We start from the raw sequence: 26,971 nt of genomic DNA on the forward strand, positions 1-26,971 counted from the left end.
TTTGCTTCGCATTCAGGATTCGACCCCATTGCTCACCCCATCTTGTAATTCCAATAGGCTAGCCGTAGGAGATTCTGCCTACCGCCGGGCTAGTAGTCTGTGAATGAGTAGCACATCTGGACAGTGAGTAGTGTTTATGCTTTCGCATTGGTGCTGTGGTTGATGGCACAACACGTAGTTCGCAAGTTGCTGACTTGGTAGATGTGATGTAGTTGCTTCTGGAGTCGAATCTGATTTTGACCAAGATATTTGCATACGTATGAGCGATTTTTGATTTTGGGATCAGCACCGTGTTGCATGTAACGTGCGCGTTCAGTTGAATTGTTATATTATCCTAGTTGAAGTCGTGCTCTGAGTCAATCATTCCGCCCCTGAACTAATCGTGTGATCCCCGTAAGACAAGGCGTTCCGGAAACTTCGTCGCAGATCCGGGCTACGTTGTGATTATTGATAGTACCGTGTGTTTCGCTAAGAGGATCCAAACGATGTAAGACGCAATTATCTATTATGTACAACCCATACATTCTATTCACAATACCGCTGAACATCGAGACCCAAATCGAATCTAAGGTGTTGCACGACCGGGCCACCGTGGATACAGCGAGCATTCCCTGGAAGGCGTCTTTGTCAATACGATTTTCTTTATCAGTCCTGTTTGATACATACCTCACTGTAAATCTGTTAGCTAGCCATGCAAGGAAACGCTACGCCAGACATGTCAGCCACCACGTTTTTCACAAAAATATATAAAGAAGGGCTGACCTCGACGCCGAGTCCGTACCCTCCATGCTGGCAAGTACCATATTTGCGCTGGTCCGTGAACCAGTAATAAGGAGCGGGGTCAATGCCCTCGCGCTTGTATGCCGCCAGTAGCTCTTCCATACCAGCTATCCTCATCGACCCGCCTATCGTGTTCTCAGTCACAGGTAATCGCGCACAGTCCATCACTTCACATACCAACAATTTCTCCGACACCAGGCATCAAAAGGTCACAGCTCTCTGTGTACACAGGGCCCTGCTCTCCTTCTTTCCTGGGCATCTTCTGCATGTAGAATGCCTTCAGCTCCGCAGGGAAGCCATACAAAAAGATCGGAGCCGCGATGATATCCGTCATCTGCCTCTCCGCGGCTTCCGCAATGTCATCACCAATTTCATGGTCGACCATGACGGGCTCGTCTTTACCCGTCCCCTCGTCTTTCTTGGTGATCACGTTGCCGTCAGCGTCCTCCGCCGGGCGTTGGATCTTGTGTTCGTTGAGCCATGCGATGGCGGACGCGTAGGACATACGCATGAATGGCCGAGAAGGAGGTGTAAAGTTGGGGTTCAGAGTTTTAATGAGAGCTGCAGTGGAAGGATTGGCGAGGAGCTTGTCGACCGTTTCACAAATCTGTACCAGTAATCAGCAAACGGCGCGTGAAGATACCATAATACGACGCACAATGGATTCTATGTGTGTCATGAGGTCATCAAATGTAATGAATGCAAGTTCGGCTTCAAGGTGTGTGTACTCGCTCAGATGTCTGCGAGTGTGACTGGTGGGGAACGAGAACGATCATTAGAAAAAAAAGTCGAGTAAATGGGAGGGAAGGTGGTACAAACCTGTTTTCGGCACGGAAACTCTCCTGGACGCAGAACACGTCACCAAGGGAAGGAAGACATGTTTCAAGATACAACTGGGAGCTCTGCGTAAGGAAAGCTGGTTGACCGTAGTAATCGAACTTGAAGAGCGTTGCGCCACCCTCCACTTGGGTTTGTACCAAACAGGGAGGGGTCACCTCCAGAAGGTCGTTGTCTGCATACGATTGACGGAAAGCGGAGAGAAGGGCTGCACGAAGGCGCAGCACAGAAGAGGCGATCTCGCCACGGAGAACGAGATGCCGGAGATCAGCCAGAATCGATGGGTCAGATTGCTGAAGATACGGTTAACACATGCCCAGCGAATTAGTTAAACGACTCGAACCTCGTTGAGTCTGTTAGTAAATGCTTCCTCGGCACCAGGAGCAGCACCAAGAACGCGCCAATAGTCAACGACTAGTTCGTGTCCTCCGGGGGCGCGCTGGCCTTCAGGAACCGCCTTCAGTGTGCCAGTCAGCTCAACTGATGCCTCTAGCTGTAATGTTACAGCATCGAATGTTTTAGTCTGAAGCACGAATCAGATCTAAAGACCAAAACTGTGAGCTGCAAGATTTACCGTATTTCCAGTAAGAACAGCCTGTAGATATCCTGTCCCGTCCCGCAGGACGATAAACATGATTTCTTGCTGATCACGCCGCCTGTGAACCCAGCCAGATACCCGGACGCGCTGCCCGCGAAGGGACTCCAGTTTTACGATCTTGGACTGTATGATTTAGAAATAAGCAGGATATTCATAATTTAACAACAGGATTACCTTGATAGATTGAGGGAGGGATGGGTCTTCAGTAAGCACGATTTTTTTGCTGTCCTGGAGCCTTCGTTCGCGTTTCTCTGCCTTCTCTTTTGCTTCTCGCTCTTCCGTTTGTGCTTTTAGTCGTTTCTTCTCAAGTCCCTGGGCGTCCTTTTTGGCCTTTTTCATCGCAGACTGAGTTGGTGCATCATATACTGCATCTGAGTCCTTGCGGATCTGGTGTTGTGTCGTTTCAACTGCAGCGGAAGGCGTCGAGAAGAGGGCATAGGCAAGGGACTGATAAGGCTGATCAATGGATCCGTTTCCGGGGGCGTCGACGCCCGATGTTTGATCTATGTATATTGTCGACATTGAGGGTATCTTTGGAAGCCCTGAGGAACTGGATGGTGGTACGAGCAAGTATGAGTCAAGGACTTTGTGCAGGAATCGGTACTCGTTTGAAAGTTAGTGACTCATATAGATTATCGGTCCTAATCTGGTTTATCTATCATTCATTGTCAAACTGCCCTCTGATAAGATCTCACTCGGATAAACGCTAGGCCACAGGCAGTAACCAATTGCTGGAAATAAGTAAAGCATGGTTGGCGTCATGGCCTAGGGTTCGAAACACACGTTTCAGCTGTAGTAAATCTCTAAAAACAATTTGGCAGCTTGAAATCGTTAGACCAGATGTCATAAGAGAAGGATATAATACATCACTGCAGCGAAAGTGGACCAAGATCAACTTAATATTAATGTGAATGCCCATGCCCAACCTTGTTGAACTATTAACCGGTAACCCATGGTACATCAATGTATCAGTATATCCAAGTAAAGAGAGAAGGGGGGTATATATACAACCATAGAAGATACACCAAAAACCCCCAGGAAACGCACAAAAGCCGATCAAACCGTTGTGTAAAATGACGCCAGACAGCCCGACGCAAACACATTTGGCAGCGTGGTGGCTACCGCTTCCCACCTTTGATCATTCCTACACCAGTCACATCGTCCCGTGCAATGTCCCATTCCAGATCCATTGGGTCGTCAGCGTTGTCAGATGGCGCTGGTTGTCGCGCTGAGGATGTTGATTTGTCATCCCCACACCCACAGTCATATGTTTCATCAAGGTGGGCACAATCAAATGATGGCTTTCCTAACCGCTCGTTGACTTCGTTGTGCACTGAGCACAGCCTGACCACGTGTAAGCATGCGAGAGTCGGATTATAAAGAATATTTCACCATAGACTTGCTGCCAATCTTGATCCTGTCTGTTGAACACTTCTTAACTGATGAAGCTCAAGTTGAAGAGAATTTACCTGTGGTGGAAACTTCTTCAGCAATTCTTGAAATTCGGCCGCGCATTCGCCACAGGGGTATAGGCGCGACGTAAGATGCAAGTATGAATTCAAAGCATCTCTTTCGTCTTGTGTCGGGCGCTACATGTGATCTCGTGAGCAGTTGACAGACTCAAACATCGAATCAACCCTACCTCAGGATACCGCAGAGTCATAGTATGTCTATCTTACACAACAAAGCAACAAAGTTCAGCGGACGTCCTGTATGCAACACAAATACAAACAGCAATTTCCACGTCGCACGACCGAGTTCCGCCCTGTAGTAGGTGTGTGAGACGCAAAGAACATCATCTCGCATCACCTACTTGGCAGTCTCATTCTCTAGCTTCGACATGATGACACCTCCCTGAACCGACAAAGGCCTTGCGCCATTATAAAGAGGAGGTCGTAGATCCTGTTCAACGCCACCTTCACCGAAGAAGTCGCCGGTCCATGGGTCGATGTACGCGCGGGAAGGCGGGTGGAGCAATGCCACCGCAGCCAGTAGAAACTGCGACAGTCACTTTAAAGAAACTCTAGGATAGTGTTAAAACACGTACAAGGCCAAGGACAACCGCAAGAAAAGATTTTGCGAAGCGGGAAATCATGAAGCGTATACAATGAATGAAACTTGGACACGGAACCGAGTAAAGCAGTTGTCGAGGGTCTGTCTGAAAAAGGCAAGTGGAAATTCCCGACATAAAGATATCACTTCGACGACGATCATCAATGCACTCTAATCCTTTACTTTTAAGCTACTACTAGTTAGTAGAGCGTTCTAAAATGTTCTACGTGATTGGTCTTGGTCTCTGCGACGAGAAGGATATCACAGTTCGTGGATTAGAAGCAGTCAAATCCTGTTCTCGGGTCTACCTAGAGGCCTACACGTCCATCCTGATGGTGAACAAGGACCGCCTCGTCAGTCTACCCTCACACCATTCTTCTCTCACTGCTCACATGCGCGCAAGGAAGCCTTCTACGGCAAGTCGCTCATCCTTGCAGATCGCGACATGGTAGAGCTCGAGAGCGATGAGATCCTGCGCGACGCAACAACGGAAAACGTTGCATTTCTTGTCGTCGGCGATCCGTTTGGGTAAGTCTTTTCCCATTTATTGTCTGCATTTTTTTTCATTAGACTTGTACAGCGCAACGACTCATACGGATCTGCTACTCCGAGCTCGCGATCTGCAGATTCCTACTCAAATCATCCACAATGCATCTATCATCAACGCAGCGGGATGCTCGGGGCTCCAGCTCTACAATTTCGGGCAGACAGTATCCCTCGTCTTCTTTACAGACGCATGGAAACCAGACTCATTCTACGACCGCATCGCAGAGAACGCCAAGTTCGGGCTGCATACGCTCGTACTTCTTGACATAAAGGTCAAGGAACAAAGCGAAGAAAATCTAGCAAGGTACTAATTTCCTTCGCCTTCTTTGGGACCTTCAGTTTCTAATTTGTCTGAAACTCAGAGGAAGAAAAATCTACGAGCCGCCACGATACATGTCCATTCCTACTGCCGTGAACCAGCTTCTCGAGATCGAAAGCATTAGAAAAGAAGGCATCCTTGATGGCGATTCGACACTCGCTATTGCACTGTCACGTGTGGGCAGCATACCCTCCGGCGAGGAATTGGCGGATGATGACGACGGTACTCAACGCATCGTTGCAGGGAGTCTCTCGGATTTGCAAGCCCAACCGGAGTCTGTGTTTGGAAAACCCCTTCACAGCCTCATCATCGCTGGCAAGAAGTTGCATGAATTAGAGGCGATTTATGCAGGCACCTTTGCTGTTAATCAGGAGAACTGGAATCGGATCGCAAAGAAAATTTATTGAGGTCAAATAATCATAGACGGTATCTTGTAACATGCATCCCGCCTGATTTGGCAAATGACACTGGTGAGTGAACAAGGTGATGAGAACCGTTAGTCGTGGGGAGATCCAATGTTCAAGCCAAGGTTCTCAAGTATTTGTATTCATTGGGGCTACATGCTGGAACGTCTGGTAGCAACGAAACATTATACACATGATGCAGACGCATCGAGACAGCTGCGACAGATAAGCATAAAATAAGGTTGCTAGTCAAGACCAAAATCCGAAATTGCACTCCCTGTGCAGGAACTTCACACTACATACACATTTTCCTTCTTCATCTGATAATCATCCAACTTGCGGAAGTACTCAAGACGCGCTAGGCGTTCCTCTTCGTATCGCTAGAGGTCAGAGAAAACAATCAGTGAGAAGCAATCATCACCAATATGGCTAGCGAACCTTGCGGGTATCATCTGACATTTCCATCAAGTCATCAAGAGGTTTTGCTTTTTCCTTGCCCTTACTCCGAGGCTTCCCGCTTTTCAAGGGCGACTTTTTGGCACCCTTTAATACGGCTTTGGCACTTCTTGAGGCAGGCTTTGGACTTGATGCGGGCTTTGCCCTCGATGCAGGCTTCCTCCGTTTCGGCTGCTCATCATCACTGTCGCTGTCACTCACCACAGGATCGACAGCCATCCTAACCCTTCCTTTACCGCCAGCTTTCGCGACGGCAGCTGCCCTCCGCGTGGTTGCTCTGCGCGGCAAGAGCTTCTCCAAGTCCTTACACGCCTGTCTCGGGCTCAGGGAAGCATCTTCTTTGGCAGCGCGGACACGTCTGCGAGGCTTGAGCGCGTCATCATGGGCTTTGCCCTTCCCTTTCGCCTGTGCACGTGTAGTACGTTTCGGAATAGGAGTGTACTCTTCTGCTGTCTCCTGGCGATCTGAGGGTGTTTGGGGTCGTCTAATCGCTACACTAATCTTCACAGGTGATGGACTGGATACTATATCACTGGAGGCGGGAGTGGTAGCGTCAAAATCACGTTTACGTTTTCGCGGCGTACGGAGGGGATCACGGCTGCGCGTCGGTTGGTCTCGCAAAATGTCCAAGCGAGGTTTAAGTAGGACTGGGACTACTATCTCCGAGCGAAGGGAAGCAGGGGAGGACGATGGCGTTGGGATATACGAATGACGTAGAATGAGTGCAGGGACTGGCATAGATGTAGTGATTGGTTCGTCGAGATAGAGATCATCGATATCTTCATCGTTTGTCGGGATGGGGACCGAGGAAGCTGGGCGCGTTGGAGTAGGCGTGGTGCGATTTAGCTGTGCTCTGGTGCGCGTGGAATATGGTGTGACTTGTGAAACAGGAGATTGGACGTGTTTGCGCTTCTCGCTTGGTAGACGTGCAGCGCGTCGTTCTTTCAGCACCTTCTCAGCCGCGAAAAAACCGAATGGGTCGGAATCACTAGTTCTAGGTTCTATCTCTTGCGCATGACGATAAAACGCGGTCATATTGTACTCGTAGGCATTCGCGTGCGATGTTGACGCGTAGTTCTGTGGTCCATATGTGGAAGTCGAGGCGAGCGGCGAGCTGGGAGGAAGTGGAGAAGTTGGCTGCCAATTAGGCGGGTCGTGCGGGAATGCAAGGCTTTTTGGTTTCTTTGGTCGTCGAGGTGGTTTGAGCCTTGCAAACGCGGGAACTGCTTTGATCGGAGACGGTGAAGGTGGATGAAAGAACTCATCAGTGATGTCGCGAAGCGCGTCTTCATGAGAAGGGGTGCGAAGTGGATTTGCCAGCGAGCGGGGTGGTGGTAGCATAGGAAAGCTGAACGAGTTTTCGTCGGCCTCCTCATCCTCATTGTCCCTATCACCAGAGACGAATATATTCTCGTCATTCTCTTGTTCGGTCTCTACATCATCAGGGTTGAGCAACTCTTTCTCAACTTGAATCTGTGCTATCTCCTCGCTTTCATGTGCGGCTTGAGCTCGCTGTCTGCGCGTTCTTGGTGGCATTGTCGACGTTGGGGTGCAAGGGGCGTGGGAACATGAGGACAATGGGGAAGCGAGGCCAAATGCGCGTAGCCAGGCACCGATGGCATCACGTGCATTGAGTTTCCTTTGTTAAATATCCACGAGTATTCACGTTCACGTTAGTCAGAGGCTTTAGCCGGTCTGGTCGAGTGATCCGGAAGTCAGTCTTTAAAAACCTTGACATGCACAAGGGCAGATCCGTTAGGAATTCACGCTCGTGTGCACACGGATTATCAATCAAAACTATGGCCTGATCTCCTATATATTTTCTTCACCGAAATAGCAGATTCCAGCAATTATTGGGTTCCGTTCATCGATATAGGTGCGAGTATAATCAATCAAGTGCACACGCTGCAATAACCGATCCCCTCATTCCACCATCTCAGAAATTCATCATGCATGCACAGATATTATTCACTACCTCTCGTACTCGCGCAGTTACCTCGATCGCCCGCTTTCAAAACCTCGGCCAACGGTGTATGAGCGTCCGCCCATTAAAATATGAGCAACTCGCAAACGCACCTGGTGAATCTTCCGCACAGAAGCCAGTTCTACCGCCTCGTGAGTGTTATTTTACGTCTCACCTCCAACCCGATCCCTCATCATGCACAACAGCCCGCAAAAAGGTGACAATCGCCTCTCTGCACGCCCTCCGTCAAGAACGTACCCCGATCACTGTACTCACAGCATATGATCATCCCACTGCGCGCGCTGCATCAACGCACGGCATTGATATCACCCTTGTCGGCGACAGCCTAGCTCAGGTCTGCCTAGGCTATTCTAGCACCACTTCACTTACTCTCGATGAAATGCTTCACCATTGCCGCGCCGTCGCACGGGGATCATCCGCACCGCTTCTTGTCGCAGACATGCCGTTCGGGAGCTATTATGCCGGGAAAGAAGACACGGTTCGAGCAGCCGTTCGCATGCTCCAGGAGGGAAACGTGGAAGCCGTGAAGCTAGAGGGAGGGAGGGAGATCGCTGGACGTGTACAAGCGCTCACGAGTATCGGAATCCCCGTTATGGCGCATGTGGGGTTGCTACCACAGCGTCACACCGCGCTCTCCGGGTACCGGGTCCAGGGACGCACCGCTGAGTCCGGGAGATCTATTCTGCACTCAGCCCTCGCCCTTCAAGAGGCAGGAGCGTTCTCCATTGTTCTCGAAGCCATTCCTTCGTCTCTTGCTGCGTACATTACATCGCGGTTGAAGGTGCCCACTATTGGCATCGGTGCAGGCCCGGGTTGCAGTGGGCAGGTGCTCGTGTGGGACGACGTGATGGGGACATGGGCGGGGCACAAGGCAAAATTCGTGAGACGGTTCGGGGATGTCAAGAGCGAGGTCGAACGCGGCGTAAAGGCATACGCTAGTGCTGTTAGAGACGGCAGCTTCCCTCATCACGAGAAGGAAGGTTACAGGATGGACGACGGAGAGATCGAGAAGCTATTGGAAATGGAAGGTGATCGAGAGTGGACGTGGAATCCTCCGAAACTGATGACGAACTGACCACATGTTTTAATGTAGTCATGCAGCTGTCATTAATTGAGATCCCGAGGCGTAGGTGCTACAATAAGTTACAAGTTAGTTTATACGGCTCAGGAGACTTCAATTGCTTCGAGAATGTTGAAATATTGCTAGGGAAAAATCGGTGCACACACTATACACAATCAATTTAAAGCTTGTTCTATGTTGTTACCCGCGCCCGGATGAAACAAATGGATAAAAAGCATACAAGTGGCCGTTGACGCTGAACTCGGAAAACAATCAGGAACGAACGCGACGGAGTTCACATCTCACTAAAAGAAGGGAGGTTTTAAATCATATAGTTGAATTCCCCACTGGTATATAACCTCCCATTGTTCACTGCCCAACCATAAAATCACTCACCAGCCTGCATCCGCCGCGTTGTCTCGAAAACACACCCAACTAGCTTCTCAGCAAGCTGGAGCAGTAGTCGTTCGAAAGAGTGGTGGACTACACGTCCGCTTCTTCAAGATCGCGGAAGGTGAAGAAATTTTCGCCAATTCTTGTTGACGTGGTAGTAGACGCGCTTGTAGGATTATTCCCAGACGCAGCTCGTTTTCTCTAGCTATGCCAGCGTGACACCTCCGATTGTTCTGCAACTGCAGCTTAATCTTGCATCAGCACCAGCCGAATCTGTCGGCAAACTTGTCAACACAAATGCGCGCAATTTTTTGGATAGAGGGGGACCTACTTCTCGTTATACGCCCACTCTATATTCCCCGTCGCTCCAGGTCCATACCATACTATCTGCGGTAGATGTTCGCTTCGTATGACCGTCCGCCCACCCGTCCTCTGTGCAATGTCCTTTAAGCCGTCTCTCAATTTCCATACCTCCACTTTCCCAATTCCGGCTTGTCTAGCCGCCTGTTTGATCTTCGCGATTAGCCCAGGAAATGTCTCTTCACTGGCACAGAGCCGGGTAATGATCAGTGTTGGCGGGGGAGGTCTCAAGTCGACGCTCCAGCTTGCGTATGTCTCTGGATCACTCGAGGATTGTACACCCCAGAATCTGCCTGCGGTGGAAACATCCGAGGCGTATGTCGACCTTGGGATGTGGAACCCGCAGACACCGTTTGTTGGCAGGTACGTCACGAATGCTGCCGGGCACTCTACTGCATATGAAGCGTCTCTTGTCGGCATGTTCGCCAGCTCTTTTTTAATCCGCCTAGCATCACGATCCCAAAGCCCGATCAGCTGCTCCTGTGTCAGCCATGTCCATTCATCGTTATCCTCCTCCTCCTCCATGCCCACGTCCCAAATAGTGGAAACGGCCCCCCGCGTCTCCCATCCGCCCTCTTTACCCCCAGGGCCTGCCGAGTGGTAAAAGTCTTCCCCGACATCACTGTACAGGCCCGAGAACAGTCCCTCACTAGCTTCCGCTACCCGTTCCGGTGGTGCACCCCATGCTTCTGGGAACTTGGGGAGATTGACACGAGAGGCGATGACCCAATGTAAGAGGCGCATCATATGGCCTGCGTAGCCGCGCCCGCGCTTTGAGGGTGGTGTAAAAACACTAGCAACGGCGTAGCAGGTTACTTTGTGCACTGAGTTGGGCTTAGAGGCCGAGGAGGGAGGGTAAGCGACGAGACCTGCGCGCTTGAATCTATCCCGTAGACGCGCGTCAGAGAAATACTCGTTCATCGAAGTACTCGAGTCGCTTACGCCTCACAGGAACACATGAAATCAAGAGTGGTGGGGTCGTCCCGTGGGGCCAACACCCTTCTTCTCCCATTAACTTCTTCCTGTCAGCACAATGGGGCGCTCACCAGGTGATCATCTTTCCATCCTTTGCGTGATCCATACATTCCATCTCAGTCTCTCGCGCAAGGTACTCTGTGAGACACAGAGCACCACCCCATTGTGGCCAAGTTCGGCGCCATGACTCCTCAACCTGCGCACGCGTCGCGGGGAAGAGCGAAAGGGATGCAAGGTCCACCATGATTGAAGATAGACTTTGCAGCGTAAGGATTCGCCGATGACTAGGTTGAAGATATCGTGCACGGGTGAATATAATGTTATGTACAACCTTGCCACGTGATGGGTATGGTGATCCTAGCGGACTTATGAAACACTGAGCGATTCCTCCGCGGTCTCCGAAAGTAAGTTTACAACTAGCAGACTAAAACTGGCTCGCGGCAGCTCATCTTTTTCAAATTACTTTTCTTCCGATTGCAGGTCTGTCTGGGTGTCACAAAATCTAGGTCCGCGACTGTGACAAAGTCTTGGTGCCCTCGGCAAAAATATGGTGTGAGGCTGAGGCTTAAGCTGGTTCGCACAGCGGAGGAGGAGGTTGAAGTTGAGAAAGGGCATAGCAGCGAGCTGTTCTGCGCCGCTGCATGGCTGCAAAAATGGACTCAACGTCCATGGTCCGTGCTCAGCGTGTGGGCAGGGGTGGGAAGCGCCGGGCAGCAGGTGGTTGCGGCAGTAATATGCCAGCGGTATTCAGCCGCTGGTGACTTCAAATTTTGCAAACCGTGCCAGAGTTTTCACCAAGATTTTGTCGCAATCCCAGACCTACACCAAGGCCGGTCATTTTAGACTCGTCCTCAACTGCAGGGTTTTTGATCTCGCGAAGTGGCAACTGATTGTCGCCTCTCAATTGTGAAGAAAATTAATGATACGCCCATCGTGTTGGCTTGCTTCAGTAGGTTCGAACTTCCAATGTGGTTGCGGTTTCCACGCCTCATTGAATTAATTAAAGCCACCTGTGACGACGCCTAACACCTCCGCCCAGCGAGCGCTAGCGCTCGACCTTTGCATTTTCAGCAGCAGCAGCGCAGCCGCACACCTTGTGGGTACTAAGCGCATCCTACCCGGCCTCGCATCCGCATCGAGCTCACGTTCACCCTCTTGTGAACAAGATCGAACATCTACCGGCTCCAATTTATCCTCCGTCTTACATATGCGGATCTAGGACAAGACGGATAATGATTTCACTACATTTTCCACAATGTATGTTGCTGAGAATAGAATTGCCCCTTCATCTCACAAAAGAGCTTCGCATCCAACATTTACACAGGCTCCCCCCCTGGACATGGCCGCGGTGGCCCGTGGGGCAGCGGCGAACCAATCGTCAGATCACCATCGAGTATGTTCTGGGACCTGCGGCATTTCGTCACAACCCATTCGGATGTTTGAGTTCTGGATTGTTTATCCGCTGATTATGGGACTCCACTAGGATCATCAGCGTTGAGTTCTGCCATCCACCAGGCGCAACCAATCTGCCAAACCAATAGAACCTCCAAGTTCTGTTTATAACATTATTTTCAAGATATAAAAGCAAGCCATGTTGAATGTACCCCCCCACCTCAGTAAAGATTCCCTTTGCAAAGATCGTATCACTTCACACAAATCATGCAATTCTCCTTCCTCGTCGTCATTGTTGCTTTGGCAGCATCTATGTCTGTCAGTGCATGCAGCTCAAGGGCCAAGCCTTGCAAGAGGGACAGTGATTGCTGCAAAGGCCTTCGCTGTGATTTGGTGACTGTGAGTATGAGTAGTTCGCTTTGCATTCAGAATTCAACCCCATTACTCACCCCTTGCGCCTTGCAATGCCAACAGCCTACAGGCAAGAAATACTGTAACACCTAGACTGCCTAGTTGTGGGCTGGCAGGCTGCCAATGAGTAGCGCATCTGGACAGTGAGTACTGTCTCTGCTTTCGCACTGGTGCCGTGGTTAATGGCACGACACATAGTTCATTGCTGACTTGTCAATGTGGTTGCTCATGGAGTCCAAACAAATCTCAATGTTGCATGGGCAATATCAATGGAGGCGCCTTTGAATTTTAGTAGTGACAATTCTCGAACTCTCAATGTGAATCTGATGTTGAAGATACATGACGTATGTGCGATCCTCAGCCCTTCAACAGTGATTAGCATATGAGAACTTCAATGGCAAAAGAAAGAACCGCGAATCGTGCGCGGTCAGGCGCGAGAGGTCGCGGTCGTTGAAAGTTGGTTCCCTGATTACAACCTCATGTTGGTGCCTGCCACCTGCGTGTGTCTCTATTACAACCTCACCGGTGCACCCTGTCCCGCCCTGAGTAGTTGTAAAACATTCATGTGGTGCAGCCATCTTATGATTCATATCGGACCGTCAATAGATCTTCCTAACAGATGTTTTCACCCTCAAATTGATCTGAACTGCACCGCAAAGTGTTTTGAAAATAGCCTCACTTCCACGACACTCCTCCTCAGGCTTTTACTACGCTGTGTTACGAGACGGTGAGGCCCACAAGATTCCGATTAAGAGCTCCTTGTAAGTCAAGGTACCAACGACCGAAAAAAATACTTACAGTGTGTGCAGCCTTCTTGAATTCGAACGCTTTTGCGTAGTGCCCGTTGATGGTGAGGGTTTGGATATCCTCGGTATCGGAAGTCACTGCACAGCACCAAAGTTTACGCTGTGCACACTACACATAGCGCGCGTGCACTCCTCAGGGGATAATTCTCCATCCAGAAAAAAATGCGGATTCGGACATCAGCGACAATTCAACAAAACAATCCAGCCCAATACCAATGTCAAGTCCTGTTTGCATTCGAGTGCTACAGCTTCGCATGGGTGTATCTGTGTTTGGCTCAATTCCTCCTCTTCCGTGATGAAGGTGTAGACTTCAGAGATCTTTGAGAGCAGACGGGAGACAGCGTCATCGCGGTCCGCCTGATCGAGAATCATCTGCGATGAATGATTCCGTTAACTTATGAAGGTAATATGATTGAAAGAAATGAACCTTCGATGCGCAAGTGAAAATGCTCAACGACACCTTCGCGTAGGGATGGACCTAAATATGAGTATTAGTCGCATGCAAACCAGAGATAAATGCCCATACATCGACAATGCCATTGGCAAAGGAGTTGAACACCTTCAAGGGTCCAAGCAACACGGAGAATGTGTCGACCGTATCGGAAACAGACTGTAAGTTGTTGGCCGCTGAAGAGGTATTTTGGGCGATTGCTGAGACATTCCCGACGCCTGCAAAAATGTTCGTGGCATCGGTGATTCTTTCGTTCACAAACTTCTGGTCGGGTTGTTCGGCCTAATTAGAGACGTTAGTACTAGATCGAAAGAGGGAGACAACGTCACTCGAACATACCTTTGCAACGCCTGGATTGGAAGATTGCTCAGTATTCAGTTCGGGAGTGGAAGCGATGAGTGAAGGATCCTACAAGGGTGATTAGTAGCAATCCTGACGCATGGGCATACTCAGAGTTGAGGTTTCACATACCTCGGTTGACTGTACAGGTTCGATATCCTGTGCTCTGGAACGTGTGCCCGTGCGTTCAGGGTTGGGAGACTGTCGAGCGCTTCGAGCGAAACACTTGGTCACCTTGGCAAATAGTTCACGAGCTAACCCTGGGGATCGTCTGCGAGATCCATTGCTCAAAGGCGGGAGAGATGAGGTCTGTAAACATTAGAAACATTGCGTAGTTGTAAAGGCGAGCGTCCATAAATCACCAGTCGGCCTCTCCTCTGGCAAATGAGGGGTTGAACGACTTGGCTTCGGCCACCCTTTGAAGCGCTTCTTCCCAGGATTGTCTTTATTCATCGAGTGTTGGAAGGACTGAGTATGAGTGTCAAAAGGCGAAGGAACGAGGAAGATGATGAAGATGTAACTACCAAACACATGTTTGTTAGCGCCCGTCATTGATCGGCGGCCATTGGTCTATTAATACCAGAAGTTCACATCGGTCGAACGCCTGTTTGGCAACTTGAATGAGTTAGTTTGACAAAAGGCCACATCAGCTTGAAACCTGAGCACTGTACTTTGCGAGGACTGGTACCTGCAAGCAATGATCATTGCGAGTGTGCACAGTATATCGGAAGGACAACTTGAGTCCATTCACCACTACAGACCGACTCAGGCTATAGTCAAATAGCACATTGAATGATGATTGGCGTTGGTCCAGCGAGCGCTTGGCCGCCTTTATTTGTGCGTGTTTGACATACACGCAGTTTTGCTAAAACCAATTCTTGGGGAGCAACGAGCTCGAGGCGTAAGTGAAAGCTTTAGAATTGAGGAACTGACATGATCTAACTTCCACATTCAACTCCTCCCAACACCGTCTCCCTTACGCTCGAAACCATTATAATCCTATACCTGGACCCAATCATTCCTCGGGACATCTTTGCCCCTCCGGAAGACGTCTTGTATATTTTACTCAAAGAGTTCGGATGCTTGCAGGCCCATCGGACGATGCATCCCCACAATTCCCATATCCGAGCGCCCGAACAAGTTGGGCAGCCGAGTACTCCTGGAAGTCGATTTTAAAGTCGCATCGTGCTTCTACCTATATTTGACGAGTTAGAAGCAGACCGTAGCAGCGGGCACGATCATAGTTTGCCCGAGGGTCACCGGGCGTGTCTTCGTGCGGCCCATCTTCGGACCAAAGACCAATATCAGAGAGCCAATTTATGATATCTTGTGGCCAAGTTCGGCGCCATGACTCCTCAACCTGCACACGCGTCGCGGGGAAGAGCGAGAGGGATGCAAGGTCCACCATGATTGAAGATAGACTTTGCAGCGTAAGGATTCGCCGATGACCAGGTTGAAGATATCGTGCACGGGTGAATATCATGTTATGTACAACCTTACCACGTGATGGGTGTGATCCTAGCGGACTTGTGAAACACTGGAACGACTGTCTTCCTTCTATATGGTCTGGCTAGGGGAGACTATGAAACACTGAGTAATTCCTCCGATTCCTCTGCGGTCTCCGAAAGTATTGAAGTCTACAACTAGCAGACTGAAACTGGCTCGTGGCAGCTCATCTTTTTCAAATTACTTTTCTTCAAACTGCAGGTTTGTCTGGGTGTCACAGAATCTAGGTCTGCGACTGTGACAAAGTCTTGGTGCCCTGGGCAAAAAATATGGTGTGAGGCTGAGGCTTAAGCTGGTTCGCACAGTGGAGGAGGAGGTTGAAGTTGAGAAAGGGCATAGCAGCGAGCTGTTCTGCCACTGCACGGATATGGACCCGACATCCATGGTCCGTGTTCAGCGTGTGGGCAGGGGTGGGAAGCGCCGGGCAGCAGACGGTTGTGGCAGTGATATGCCAGCGGTATTCAGCCGCTGGTGACTTCAAACTCTTGCAAACCGTGCCAGAGTGTACACCAAGATTTTGTCGCAGTCCCAGACCTACACCAAGACTGGCCATTTTGGACTCGTCCTCAACTGCAGGTTTTTTGACCTTGCGAAGTGGAAACTACTTGTCACTTCTCAATTATGAAGGAAATCAATAATACGCCCATCGCGTTGGCTTGTTTCAGTAGGTTTGAACTTCCAATGTGGTTGCGGTTTCCACGCCTCATTGAACTAATTAAAACCACATGTGACAACGCCTAACACCCCCGCCCAGCGAGCGCTAGCGCTCGAACTTTGCATCCTCAGCAGCAGCAGCGAAGCCGCACACCTTGTGGGTACTAAACGCATCCTGCCCGGCCTCGCATCCGCATCGAGTTCACGTTCACCCTCTTGTGAACAAGATCGAACATCTACCAGCTCCAATTTATCCTCCGTCTTACATATGCGGATCTAGGACAAGACGGATAATGATTCGACTACATTTTCCACAATGTATGTTGCTGAGAATAGAATTGCCCCTTCATCTCACAAAAGAGCTTCGCATCCAACATTTACTCAGGCTCCCTCCCTGGACATGGCCGCGGTGGCCCGTGGGGCAGCGGCGAACTAATCGTCAGATCACCGTCGAGTATGTTCTGGGACCTGCGGCATTTCGTCACAACCCATTCGGATGTTTGAGTTCTGGATTGTTTATCCGCTGATTATGGGACTCCACTAGGATCATCAGCGTTGAGTTCTGCCATCCACCAGGCGCAACCAATCTGCCAAACCAATAGAACCTCCAAGTTCTGTTTATAACATTATTTTCAAGATATAAAAGCAAGCCATGTTGAATGTACCCCCCACCTCAGTAAAGATTCCCCTTTGCAAAGATCGTATCACTTCACACAAATCATGCAATTCTCCTTCCTCGTTGTCATTGTTGCTTTGGCAGCATCTATGTCTGTCAGTGCATGCAGCTCAATAGCCAAGTCTTGCAAGACGGACAGTGATTGCTGCAAAGGCCTTCGTTGTGATTTGGTGACTGTGAGTATGAGTAGTTTGCTTTGCATTCAGAATTCAACCTCATTACTCACCCCTTGCGCCTTGCAATGCCAACAGCCTTCAGGCAAAAAATACTGTAACACCTAGACTGCCTAGCTGTAGGCTGGCAGCCTGTCAATGAGCAGCGCAACTGGACAGTGAGTCCCGTCTCTACTTTCGCACTGGTGCCGTGGCTGATGGCACGACACATAGTTCGTTGCTGACTTGTCAATGTGGTTGCTCATGGAGTCCGAACAAATCTCAATATTGCATGGGCAATATCAATGGAGGCGCCTTTGAATTTTAGTAGTGACAATTCTCGAACTCTCAATGTGAATCTGATATTTAAGATACATGACGTATGTGCGATCCTCGGCCCTTCAAGCTTCAAGCTTCAGGCCTCAGGCACAGTGATTAGCATATGAGAGCTTCCATGGTAAAAGAAAGAACCGCGAATCGTGCGCGGTCAGACGCGAGAGGTCGCGGTCGTTGAAATTTGGTTCACTGATTACAACCTGTTGGAGTGACCAAACTTGATGATGTACTGCTTCCTGACAGGCATAGAACACAGCACTGCGAGTCGCAACAGCAGCGCTGCCCCATCTGCTATCACGCAACTCGATGACGCCCTGCACCATAGCAGTGAGTACAACGACAAAAACGCCAGGGTTAGCCACGCACCATAAGCATCGATTGCTCACGGGGGGTGATATCCGGTCTTTTGATATTGTTCATGCGAAAGAAACACTCCTCCATGTGCGTACGCCCTTTCGGCGGATCCAGCAGCTGACCCGCCGTCTTCAACAGCCGACTTCTCAATTTCCTCTGCCTCGAGTTTTTTCGGCGTTGCCCAACAACTTCTCCACGCACTCGTGCATGATATGCGCTGTGAGCATATGTAGCTTGAAAAGCTCGCAGATGAAATTGATCAGGACCTGGTGCTTCGCCGTTGGCAGAGCGTAATATTCATTTGACTCCTTCGCGAGCAATCCATGCTCGAAATCATCTTGACACCAGTCGAGGAGATATTTCAGAAAGAGTTGGCCGCCTATGATAGTCTTGCCCTCCATGGTCTTTATCCCATCGACTTGTGCACCCTGGCTGGTCTGCTCCATCATCTTTCGGCACAAACGCGCGTACATCGCACTACGAGCATCACCCATAGCCTTCTCGTACACCAGCCGGCTGACTTGGATAAGTGTCCACCCGCCCTTCTCATTCACGTTCTTGTTCATCAAGTCGATGATCTGATCTGAGATCGAATCAAAGCTCTCATCAGTTAACTTGTCGAGTAGCACCATAATCTTCTGCTCAACCATCTCGGATGAGTCAAGTTGGGCTTGCAACGCGCGTCGTGCTCTGAGGCTCGTACCGACCCAGTTACTTGACGAGGACTGCCATGCCCTATTAGCATCTCCAACCTTCTCATCCCCTTTGCTAGCAACACCCAAGCTACTAGATGCGTGCGTCTCCTCCTCGCTCTCCATCCAGTCTGAATCTAAATGTATGTCCAGGTCGCGGGAGAGTTTTGTGGAAGATCTCGGTGTGGGAGGTGAATTATTTACCGAGGTGAAGGACCTGTCCGAGACTATTGGTTGCGGGAGGCGGTCGATAGCAGCTTTTCTGCGAGCCTGTTTGGCGCCGGGTACACTAACGTGGCGCGTGCTCTCAGGCTGGATTGCAGCGTCAGGGAGAGGGACACTCCTGTCACTCGGCAGGTCCCTGATGCTCCCCCTTTTTTGGAGGGAATATCTACGATCTGTAACGGCTGGATTGGCTTTGTCAGTCGGACACTCGTTGTGCGTACGAAGCAGCGCGAGAGATTCGCGCTGCATAACGATGTGCGCATTCGCGGAATTTGGCCGATCCTCTGGAACAAATTCCCAACAGCTTTCGATAAATGCCCAAAGAGCATCGTTGATCCAGGAGTCCTTCGGTCGAGGAGGCACAAGACCCTGACTTAGTTGCACAACGACATTAAAATCGTCATCCAGTTCGCTCCACGGAACTTTTCCAGTGGCTACCTGGACTGATGATTTAACAAAAGAGAATCAAGTAGAGGCGACACTTAGACGACCGACCTGCAACGCGATGCTGCCGAAAGAATAGATATCGCTGTGGATTGTGGGGCTTTCGACCTCTTTTGTAATAAGTTCTGTCGCTGCCCATCTGATTGCACCCGGGGCATCGCTGGATGTTCGAAGGAAGGCGCTACCCTGCATGGGTCCGCGTACTGACGTGAGTCCGAAGTCTGTTAAAACTGGCAACATTTCTTCATTTATGATGACATTGGCCTGTAAGTGTTTTATGTAGGAAACGCCATGTCGGAGATAATCAAACTTTGAACGTACCCCAGTTAGATGTCCGTGGACAATGGAGGATTCATGTACTGCATATGAAAACATGTAAGGTAATGACGAGCCAGTCAGAACGGTACGCACAGTATTCTAGACCTGACGCCACATTTAGGATCTGCAGATGTGTGGGCATGCTGTTGAAATCGCTTCTTGTACAGCCGACTTACCATACGCATGCGGTGGAGCGGTGAGAGATGGTCATTCTCCCTGAAGAAGACATTCAGATTTTTGCCTACAATCCACGAGGTGACCAGGAATGGTGTCAAATCGCGATAAAAGACACCGAAGACTGAGACAACATTGCAATGGCTAACTTTGCGCCACTGCGCGAGTTCTCGCCTCACGGCCTGAGTAATAATCGTTATATTCACACTGATCCTGAGGCCTGAGGCTTGAGTGTGACTCACTGTTTCATCCAGAGCACTTCGGCACTGGTCACCACCAATTTCAATAGCCAGTTTTTTCATTTTCACCGGACCTGTAACCTGGGGATCAGGAATGTCCATGAATAAAGCGATATTATGCGGTTAATTAGAAGTTGCAAAACGTGATAGTATGCAACTGAAATGCGGTTTGCCCGTTGGACCGACACGGACTGCAAGGGAACCCAAGGCCAAACCTCTATAGCAGGAGGCAACGGCTTTATCTATCGAGGACCGACTACAACATGGAGTAAGCGACTACCTACAAGCCAGGACTCCAGCCACTGAGCCAGGACCCCCGGCACTCACGCGGAGGACCTGCACCCATCAGCAAACTACAAATCACCCTTGGCAGCACTTTCAAGATGTGGATCCTAGCGGACTTGTGAAACACTCAGTGAGTAATTCCTCCGATTCCTCCGCGGTCTCCGAAAGTAAGTCTAAGTACAACTAGCAGTGACAGACTGAAACTGGCTCAGCAGCTCATCTTTTCGTGTTACTTTTCGTCCAACTGCAGGTCTGTCTGGGTGTCGCAGAATCTAGGTCTGCGACTGTGACAAAGTCTTGGTGCCCTCGGCAAAATGAAGCGGAGTGATAATGAAGCTCCCATGCGATCATCCTCACTCCCCCACCACCTCGCTGTTGCCCGCCTGCCCGCTGCCCAGGATATCGAAAGAAATGCTGATTTTGGTCTCCGTCCTAACTGGGCGATATGGTGTGAGTCTGAGGCTTAAGCTGGTTCGCACAGGAGGTTGAAGTTGAGAAAGGGCATAGCAGCGAGCTGTTCTGCCACTGCACGGCTGCAAATATTGACCCGACTTCAAACTCTGCATTGTGCAAACCGTGCCAGAGTGTACACCAAGATTTCGTCGCAGTCCCAGACCTACACCAAGACCGGCCATTTTGGACTCGTCCTCAACTGCAGGATTTTTGACCTCGCGAAGTGGCAACTGCTTGTCACTTCTTAATTATGAATGAAATTAATGATACGCCCATCGCGTTGGCTTGTTTCAGTAGGTTCCAACTTCCAATGTGGTTGCGGTTTCCACGCCTCATTGAACCAATTAAAACCACCTGTGACGATGCCTAACACCTCCGCCCAGCGAGCGCTAGCGCCCGAACTTTGCATCCCCAGCAGCAGCAGGAAAGCCGCATACCTTGCAGGTACTAAATGCATCCTCGCATCCGCATCGAGTTCACGTTCACCCTCTTGTGAACAAGATCGAACATCTACCGGCTCCAATTTTTCCTCTGTCTTACATATGCGGATCTAGGACAAGACGGATAATGATCCGACTACATTTTCCACAATGTACGTGGCTGAGAATATAATTGCTCCTTCGTCTCACAAAAGAGCTTCATATTCAACATTTACTCAGGCTCCCTCCCTACCCATGGCCGCGGTGGCCCGTGGCAATGGGCAGCGGCATAAAGCGAACCAATCGTTAGATCACCATGAAGTCTGTTCTGAGATCTGTGGCATTGCGTCACAGCCCATTTATATGTTTGAGTTCTGGATTGTTTATCCGCTGATTATGGGACTCTACTAGGATCATCAGCGTTGAGTTTTGTCATCCACCAGGCGCAACCAATCTGCCAAACCAATAGAACCTCCAAGTTCTGCTTACAACATTATTTTCAAGATATAAAAGCAAGCCATGTTGAATGTGCCCCCCCACCTCAGTCAAGATTCCCTTTGCAAAGATCGTATCACTTCGCACAATTCATGCAATTCTCCTTCCTCGTCGTCATTGCTGCTTTGGCAGCATCTATGTCTGTCAGTGCATGCAGCTCAATAGGCATGCCTTGCAAGACGGACAGTCATTGCTGCAGTGGCCTTCGTTGTGATTTGGTGTCCGTGAGTATGAGTAGTTTGCTTTGCATTCAGAATTCAACCCCATTACTCACCACTTGCGCCTTTCAATGCCAACAGCCTACAGGTCAAAAATACTGTAATACTTAGGCTGGCAGCCTGTCAATGAGCAGCGCATCTGGACAGTGAGTCCTGTCTTTGCTTTCGCACTGGTGCCGTGGTTGATGGCACGACATATAGTTCGTTGCTGACTTGTCAATGTGGTTGCTCGTCACAGTGGAGTCTGAACATATCTCAATGTTGCATGGGCAATATTAATGGAGGTGCCTTTGAATTTTAGTAGTGACAATTCTCAAACTCTTAATGTGAATCTGATATTTAAGATACATGTCGTGTGTGCGATCCTCTGACAGAGTGACCCAAACTTGATGATGTGCCTGCCACCTGCGTGTGTCTCTATTACAACCTCACCGGTGCACTCCGTCCCGCCCTGTAGTTGTAAAACATTCATATGTGGTACGGCCATATAATGATTCATATCGGACCGTTAATAGATCTTCCTAACACATGTTTTCACCCTCAAATTGACCTGAATCACTCAATTGCACCGCAAAGTGTTTTGAAAATAACCTCACTTCCACGACACTCCTCCTCAGGCTTTTACTACGTATACGCTGTGTTACGAGACGGTGAGAGGCCCACAAGATTCCGATTAAAAGCTCACTGTAAAGTCAAGGTACCAACGACCGAAGAAAATACTTGCAGTGTGTGCAGCCTTCTTGAATTCGAACACTTTCGCGTAGTGCTCGTTGATGGTGAGGATTCAGATATCCTCGTTATGAGGAACTCCTGGTCGGCCTCTTGCTCGGACGTCCCCGTTACCTTTTATCTTCGTCTTGCTCTTCTTTCTTTCACCGCTGCCCTCTTCGCTGTTCTCAGTCCCTGCACCTATACCCGAGTTTTCGACCTCTATGAGACCTTCAAGATCCCCGCCAAGCATGCTTTAGGTATTCTCTGTATTCCTCTTCTTCATGCTCAAGTTCACCCTTGGTTTTCTCTCGTGGGACAAGCAATCTGTCATCATCACTCTCATCGACGGCAGTGTGGAATGCGGCACGGGTTTCATCACGCAGCCAACGCTGTTCCTCAGTGTGTGTGGGTATGTGTGGTTCTGGAGTGGGCGAACGGGATATGTTGGCTTCGAGAGCGGATGCGAGAGTTGCTTGGCAGAAAGTAAGAGGTTTCGTCTATAAATGAGAGGTATTAAGTGTAGGATTGTACTCGTGATACGAACACTCACTTTATCCTTGCTTTTTTTCGCGTTTGCACCTGGGGGGCATGAACGGCGGTGCGCTCCTGCTCCTCTAATAAGTATCAGAACTGGCGGGGTTTAAGACAGACGCAATTTATTAACCTTCAAAGATAATATTCTCGGTGTTGTAGATGGCGGGATTCTTCTTCTTGATCCTTGCTAGCATCCTCAATATCACAGCGTCCACTGCAGGCGTGAGCTCCTCCCGGTCCTCATCTTCAGCTGCGTCCTAAGAGTCTGTCTCCTCGTCCTCAAAGTCAGACCCGTATTTTTCTTTTACTGGTAGTCATGTGTTAGTTAGTTGAATTCTGTCACGAATACAGTCACTAGACGCACATTTTGCGAGCTGCTCGCGCTCTTTCTTGAATTCGAACTATTTTGCGTAGTGCTCGTTGATGGTGAGGGTTTGAATATCCTCGGTATCGGAGTCGGAAAGCATGTTTATGAGCTTAGTGACTAGTTTGCATCGATGTACTGTACACTGGTACTGTTCAATACTTTACGCTGTGATAGCACGCGTGCACGCGCGCACGTGACATTGATATTTTACTAAAAGAGTTCGGATGCTTGGCATCGGACAATGCATCCCCACCATCCGAGCGCCCGAACAGTTGGGCAGCCGAGTACTCCAGTCGAATTCATCGCATCGTGCTTCTACCTATATTTGACGAGTGAGAAGCAGACCATAGCAGCGGTACGATAGTTTACCCGGGGGTCACCAGGCATGTCTTCGTGCGGCATCTTCGGACCAAAGATCAACATCAGAGAGAGAGCCAATTTATGATATCTTGTGGTATTGCACGGTGAAGGGATGTTACCGACTCCCTATCGCACTAGGTATGTCACGGTTGGTCCCAAACTAGACATCATGACATCTCTGCATGCGACTTTTCGGGGTTTACTTATTAGTATAACGTCACAGCGTGAGCATGACGGACTCGAATAATTCAACCTCTTAAATATTTTTCAGACCGTGCTCAAACATCGTGCTGGCGTGTGTGTGGGACTCATGGTATTCACTTTTGCCTACAGCAAAGGTTGAGCTAGGTTGAGTAACGGTCCATCATTAGCCTATTCGACATGGCCTTGACCCAAACCGAGACTCGGATTAATCATAATATTAACAACAAGTTAACACCGCTATAACTTGGGACAATATCCACGGCGCTCCTTCACTAATAATTATAACATCCCAATAGTGACTAGTCCGAATCTCCCCAGAAATATATCAACGGAGCCAGCACAGTCGTCTTACCTCCTGGTCAAGTTACCATGTCGCTGTCACTCATCCAACTATGTGTTCTCGGAACCTTCTCTTTCACTCTCTACAAAGTCCTCAATTTGCTACTACGACGACCCCATGGCATCGATCTCGATGGTCCCGACAGGGGGAATTGGCTCTTAGGTTCTTGAATCATCTACTCGTCGTCATTCCGCCCCCGTGTCTGACTTCCACACAGGCAACGTCATCAGTCTCTTTGAAGGCGGCATCGACTATTGTGTGAACATTGCAGAAAAATATGGTGGCGCGGTGAGGCTCCATGGGCCGTACGGCGTAAGTCTGTTCACGATACACATCAGCGTATTCCAAGTTGCCCTTACGAACGCTCATTTTTTAGGAAACTATCTATGTATCCGACCCACGTGCACTACATCACATTGTAGTCAAAGACCAGCACATCTTTGAAGAGCCTGATGACTTCATCATGTCAGTATCATCCTATTTTTCGCATACCAAATTAACTCGGTGCCATCAAGGTCAAACCAACTGGTATTTGGCGAAGGCCTAATATCCACTGTCGGTGCGGCACATCTCGTCAACAATTGATGACTCTTCTTCTGACATTACCCCAGGAGAACAGCATCGCCGGCAACGCAAGCTCATTAGCCCCGTCTTCTCAACTTCAAACATGCGACGACTCCTCTCCACAGTACACCACATCGCTGACAGACTAGCATCCACCCTCGCAGCTAAACTCCCTGCTGACGGCTGTACGTACCACATTGTTTCTTAATGTAACTTAAGCTGATACCCGTGGCTTAGCACACAACGAGATCGATATCCTCCCATGGCTCTCCCGCTGCGCGCTCGACGGCATTTCCCAATGCATCCTTGGGTACCCGTCAAACACCCTCTCAACAGCAGAAGACGGCGCATACACCGAAGCGCTGCAGAGGGTCGGGTGCGTCCGCTCATTTTGGATCTCTTTCTTTTGAAACATATCAGGACACACTGTAGGCCTTTGATAGGAAAGCTCTGCTTGCTACGGCCGTTCGTGCTGATCGTCGTACGTTGCTGCTCGCCGTACTGGGCAAGAAAAATCCTTGATTTGATCACGGTGCCCTGGCTCCCAACGCAATTTATGAGAGACGTGCGGGAGATGCGTCGCATCGCAGAGACGATGGATAGCGTCAGTCGCAAAAAAATTGCAGAGAAAAAAGCGGCAATGGAGGCCGATGATATGATAAGCGGAGACGGTGATTCGATACTGTCGATGATGGATATCATGTGTGAGTCCCATCGACTACAATCGAGAGCATCATCGCTCAAGCACGCACAGTAAAGGCCAATTCTGTGTTATCCAATGCAACAAAACTCACGGATGCTGAGTTGTTGGGACAAATGAAGTAGGTTTCTCATATTGCGCCCATCACAGATATTGTCTGATATCGTTACAGTGTCATGGCATTTGCTGGCCTCGACACAACAACCTCCGCACTCGCCCGCTCCGTCTACTTGCTCGCCCAGCACCCTCGTGCTCAAGCGAGACTTAGGAGCGAAGTTGCTGATGCCATGAAGTCCTCGAGACATCTGGAGGAAGACGGCATCCCATCCGCCGAACTGCCCTTTGACGTCCTCATGAATCTCCCCTTCCTCGACGGCGTCGTCAAGGAGACCCTCCGTCTCTACCCCTCACTCCCACTCATGATCCGAACGTACGTCCATCCTTCTCCTAATAGTCCTCATATAGAGATCTCACTTCGCACACGGGACCACACACAGAGCGACCAAAGCAACCACCCTCCCTTTACACTTCCCCGCGCGCTCACGCTCCGGTGCGGACACGTCCGTGGTCACGATCCCGCAGGGGACCCATATAATCATCTCCATCCTTGCTGCAAACCGCCATCAAGAGATATGGGGTGCCGATGCTAATGACTGGCGGCCCGAGCGGTGGTTGTCATCGCCTCTGGCTGCTCCTTCAGAGACACATGGCATAGATACTCCGGTTGGTGGAGAAGACGCCGTGTCCGTGTCGAGACGGACTGCGCCTATTCTAGGCGTCCAGGATGGTGTGAGGTTTCCTGGTGTGTATTCCAACATGTGAGTACTGATAGCGCTTTCCGTTCATTAATTATATGGTATGCGTACTAAATCATACACAGGATGACGTTCCTCGGTGGCAGCCGCTCCTGCATGTCAGTCCCTTCCCTCCCATGACGTCCTCCTGACTAACCACCACAATCCCCATTTCCTAGCGGGTTCAAATTCGCCGAAATGGAAATCAGTACGTCCACACCGTCGTGTGTGTAACAATAGCGATCACAATTAACACTCTCACCAGAACAAGTCCTCGCGACGCTTGTGCTGCGTTTACACTTCTCGCTCCCGACAGAGCGAAATGCACAAGGGCACGTGAAGGAGATACAATGGAAGCTCAAGGGATTTCATATCCCTGTTGTGAAGTCCCCTGCTGGGGATGGCGTGACGCCGCAGGTGCCACTGAATGTGCGGCAGGTGAGGGAGGAGGATTTTATTTGGTAGGCTATAATGGCCTGTTGTGCGTACCGTCTTGAACATAGCCTCAATTTATCTTATCGTCGTTTTTTTTATTCACCATATATAGCTCACTTAATACGCAGACACTCATTATCGCCTTCCCTCGGTCTTCTA

General features: G+C 49.7%; 10 protein-coding genes across 10 annotated transcripts; 3 read left to right on the forward strand and 7 right to left on the reverse strand.

Annotated features, from left to right (window-relative positions):
- Positions 1 to 565: 565 nt before the first annotated feature.
- DEU56DRAFT_907666 (asparaginyl-tRNA synthetase) lies at positions 566 to 2,737 on the reverse strand (the record flags this gene model as incomplete). Its single annotated transcript, XM_041356927.1, has 9 exons — positions 566 to 611; positions 667 to 704; positions 763 to 905; positions 958 to 1,387; positions 1,439 to 1,532; positions 1,600 to 1,910; positions 1,961 to 2,140; positions 2,192 to 2,338; positions 2,390 to 2,737. The coding sequence occupies 9 exons, from the start codon at positions 2,735 to 2,737 to the stop codon at positions 566 to 568; spliced, it is 1,737 nt and encodes a 578-aa protein (XP_041213697.1).
- A 167-nt stretch (positions 2,738 to 2,904) lies between these two features.
- Positions 2,905 to 4,395, reverse strand: DEU56DRAFT_773814 (ERV/ALR sulfhydryl oxidase domain-containing protein). Its single transcript, XM_041351590.1, has 7 exons — positions 4,263 to 4,395; positions 4,029 to 4,213; positions 3,948 to 3,980; positions 3,858 to 3,885; positions 3,685 to 3,804; positions 3,608 to 3,636; positions 2,905 to 3,559 (listed from the first exon to the last, which is right to left on the reverse strand). Exons 1-7 carry the CDS (start codon positions 4,308 to 4,310, stop codon positions 3,334 to 3,336), a joined length of 669 nt encoding a protein of 222 aa, XP_041213698.1. The 5' UTR covers positions 4,311 to 4,395; the 3' UTR covers positions 2,905 to 3,333.
- DEU56DRAFT_773820 (Diphthine synthase) lies at positions 4,332 to 5,658 on the forward strand. The gene is made up of 4 exons (XM_041351591.1): positions 4,332 to 4,620; positions 4,671 to 4,795; positions 4,848 to 5,117; positions 5,176 to 5,658. The coding sequence occupies exons 1-4, from the start codon at positions 4,486 to 4,488 to the stop codon at positions 5,537 to 5,539; spliced, it is 894 nt and encodes a 297-aa protein (XP_041213699.1). The 5' UTR covers positions 4,332 to 4,485; the 3' UTR covers positions 5,540 to 5,658.
- Positions 5,657 to 7,550, reverse strand: DEU56DRAFT_878987 (uncharacterized protein). The gene is made up of 2 exons (XM_041356057.1): positions 5,975 to 7,550; positions 5,657 to 5,916 (listed from the first exon to the last, which is right to left on the reverse strand). Exons 1-2 carry the CDS (start codon positions 7,526 to 7,528, stop codon positions 5,827 to 5,829), a joined length of 1,644 nt encoding a protein of 547 aa, XP_041213700.1. The 5' UTR covers positions 7,529 to 7,550; the 3' UTR covers positions 5,657 to 5,826.
- Positions 7,551 to 7,672: 122 nt separating this feature from the next.
- On the forward strand, positions 7,673 to 9,239 carry DEU56DRAFT_773826 (ketopantoate hydroxymethyltransferase). Its single transcript, XM_041351592.1, has 3 exons — positions 7,673 to 7,868; positions 7,933 to 8,107; positions 8,162 to 9,239. The coding sequence occupies exons 2-3, from the start codon at positions 7,942 to 7,944 to the stop codon at positions 9,049 to 9,051; spliced, it is 1,056 nt and encodes a 351-aa protein (XP_041213701.1). The 5' UTR covers positions 7,673 to 7,868; positions 7,933 to 7,941; the 3' UTR covers positions 9,052 to 9,239.
- On the reverse strand, positions 9,240 to 11,095 carry DEU56DRAFT_773828 (uncharacterized protein). The gene is made up of 4 exons (XM_041351593.1): positions 10,836 to 11,095; positions 10,732 to 10,788; positions 9,761 to 10,672; positions 9,240 to 9,702 (listed from the first exon to the last, which is right to left on the reverse strand). The coding sequence occupies exons 1-4, from the start codon at positions 11,006 to 11,008 to the stop codon at positions 9,687 to 9,689; spliced, it is 1,158 nt and encodes a 385-aa protein (XP_041213702.1). The 5' UTR covers positions 11,009 to 11,095; the 3' UTR covers positions 9,240 to 9,686.
- Positions 11,096 to 13,550: 2,455 nt separating this feature from the next.
- On the reverse strand, positions 13,551 to 14,957 carry DEU56DRAFT_976940 (uncharacterized protein; the record flags this gene model as incomplete). The annotated part of the gene is made up of 9 exons (XM_041359626.1): positions 14,835 to 14,957; positions 14,688 to 14,778; positions 14,526 to 14,631; positions 14,423 to 14,472; positions 14,296 to 14,364; positions 14,164 to 14,232; positions 13,900 to 14,106; positions 13,801 to 13,851; positions 13,551 to 13,745 (listed from the first exon to the last, which is right to left on the reverse strand). Exons 2-9 carry the CDS (start codon positions 14,694 to 14,696, stop codon positions 13,551 to 13,553), a joined length of 756 nt encoding a protein of 251 aa, XP_041213703.1. The 5' UTR covers positions 14,697 to 14,778; positions 14,835 to 14,957.
- A 2,567-nt stretch (positions 14,958 to 17,524) lies between these two features.
- Positions 17,525 to 20,181, reverse strand: DEU56DRAFT_976941 (kinase-like domain-containing protein). The gene is made up of 7 exons (XM_041359627.1): positions 19,937 to 20,181; positions 19,697 to 19,876; positions 19,614 to 19,644; positions 19,254 to 19,561; positions 18,043 to 19,196; positions 17,854 to 17,983; positions 17,525 to 17,801 (listed from the first exon to the last, which is right to left on the reverse strand). The coding sequence occupies exons 1-7, from the start codon at positions 20,033 to 20,035 to the stop codon at positions 17,574 to 17,576; spliced, it is 2,130 nt and encodes a 709-aa protein (XP_041213704.1). The 5' UTR covers positions 20,036 to 20,181; the 3' UTR covers positions 17,525 to 17,573.
- A 2,563-nt stretch (positions 20,182 to 22,744) lies between these two features.
- Positions 22,745 to 23,817, reverse strand: DEU56DRAFT_907674 (uncharacterized protein; the record flags this gene model as incomplete). The annotated part of the gene is made up of 4 exons (XM_041356928.1): positions 22,745 to 23,011; positions 23,065 to 23,120; positions 23,179 to 23,305; positions 23,761 to 23,817. 4 exons carry the CDS (start codon positions 23,815 to 23,817, stop codon positions 22,745 to 22,747), a joined length of 507 nt encoding a protein of 168 aa, XP_041213705.1.
- A 233-nt stretch (positions 23,818 to 24,050) lies between these two features.
- DEU56DRAFT_878996 (cytochrome P450) lies at positions 24,051 to 26,842 on the forward strand (the record flags this gene model as incomplete). The annotated part of the gene is made up of 13 exons (XM_041356058.1): positions 24,051 to 24,481; positions 24,537 to 24,631; positions 24,696 to 24,784; positions 24,835 to 24,878; positions 24,931 to 25,068; positions 25,121 to 25,259; positions 25,316 to 25,587; positions 25,638 to 25,704; positions 25,756 to 26,013; positions 26,081 to 26,401; positions 26,464 to 26,496; positions 26,557 to 26,585; positions 26,643 to 26,842. The coding sequence occupies exons 1-13, from the start codon at positions 24,349 to 24,351 to the stop codon at positions 26,840 to 26,842; spliced, it is 1,818 nt and encodes a 605-aa protein (XP_041213706.1). The 5' UTR covers positions 24,051 to 24,348.
- Positions 26,843 to 26,971: the final 129 nt, after the last annotated feature.

Source organism: Suillus clintonianus, assembly GCF_016758775.1.
Source record: "Suillus clintonianus strain FC179 chromosome Unknown DEU56scaffold_6, whole genome shotgun sequence".
NCBI classification, from domain to species: Eukaryota; Fungi; Basidiomycota; class Agaricomycetes; order Boletales; family Suillaceae; genus Suillus; species Suillus clintonianus.

Excerpts from the sequence above, each read along its gene's own strand:
- DEU56DRAFT_773814 (XM_041351590.1), bottom strand. The coding sequence starts at position 4,310 with ATGATTTCCCGCTTCGCAAAATCTTTTCTTGCGGTTGTCCTTGGCCTT. Across the intron at positions 3,805-3,857 it reads TGACTCTGCGGTATCCTGAG|CGCCCGACACAAGACGAAAG; the intron begins GTAGGGTTGATT and ends GATCACATGTAG. Across the intron at positions 3,637-3,684 it reads TGAAGAAGTTTCCACCACAG|ACAGGATCAAGATTGGCAGC; the intron begins GTAAATTCTCTT and ends AGTGTTCAACAG.
- DEU56DRAFT_773820 (XM_041351591.1), top strand. The coding sequence starts at position 4,486 with ATGTTCTACGTGATTGGTCTTGGTCTCTGCGACGAGAAGGATATCACA. Across the intron at positions 4,796-4,847 it reads GTCGTCGGCGATCCGTTTGG|CGCAACGACTCATACGGATC; the intron begins GTAAGTCTTTTC and ends AGACTTGTACAG. Across the intron at positions 5,118-5,175 it reads AGCGAAGAAAATCTAGCAAG|AGGAAGAAAAATCTACGAGC; the intron begins GTACTAATTTCC and ends TCTGAAACTCAG.
- DEU56DRAFT_878987 (XM_041356057.1), bottom strand. The coding sequence starts at position 7,528 with ATGCCACCAAGAACGCGCAGACAGCGAGCTCAAGCCGCACATGAAAGC. Across the intron at positions 5,917-5,974 it reads TGTCAGATGATACCCGCAAG|CGATACGAAGAGGAACGCCT; the intron begins GTTCGCTAGCCA and ends TCTGACCTCTAG.
- DEU56DRAFT_773826 (XM_041351592.1), top strand. The coding sequence starts at position 7,942 with ATGCATGCACAGATATTATTCACTACCTCTCGTACTCGCGCAGTTACC. Across the intron at positions 8,108-8,161 it reads GAAGCCAGTTCTACCGCCTC|CCCGCAAAAAGGTGACAATC; the intron begins GTGAGTGTTATT and ends CATGCACAACAG.
- DEU56DRAFT_773828 (XM_041351593.1), bottom strand. The coding sequence starts at position 11,008 with ATGGTGGACCTTGCATCCCTTTCGCTCTTCCCCGCGACGCGTGCGCAG. Across the intron at positions 10,789-10,835 it reads GATGGAAAGATGATCACCTG|GGTGTTGGCCCCACGGGACG; the intron begins GTGAGCGCCCCA and ends TGGGAGAAGAAG. Across the intron at positions 10,673-10,731 it reads TTCATGTGTTCCTGTGAGGC|ATTCAAGCGCGCAGGTCTCG; the intron begins GTAAGCGACTCG and ends TCTACGGGATAG.
- DEU56DRAFT_976941 (XM_041359627.1), bottom strand. The coding sequence starts at position 20,035 with ATGGACATTCCTGATCCCCAGGTTACAGGTCCGGTGAAAATGAAAAAA. Across the intron at positions 19,197-19,253 it reads TCGGCAGCATCGCGTTGCAG|GTAGCCACTGGAAAAGTTCC; the intron begins GTCGGTCGTCTA and ends TCATCAGTCCAG. Across the intron at positions 17,984-18,042 it reads ACAGCGCATATCATGCACGA|TCGGCTGTTGAAGACGGCGG; the intron begins GTGCGTGGAGAA and ends GAAATTGAGAAG.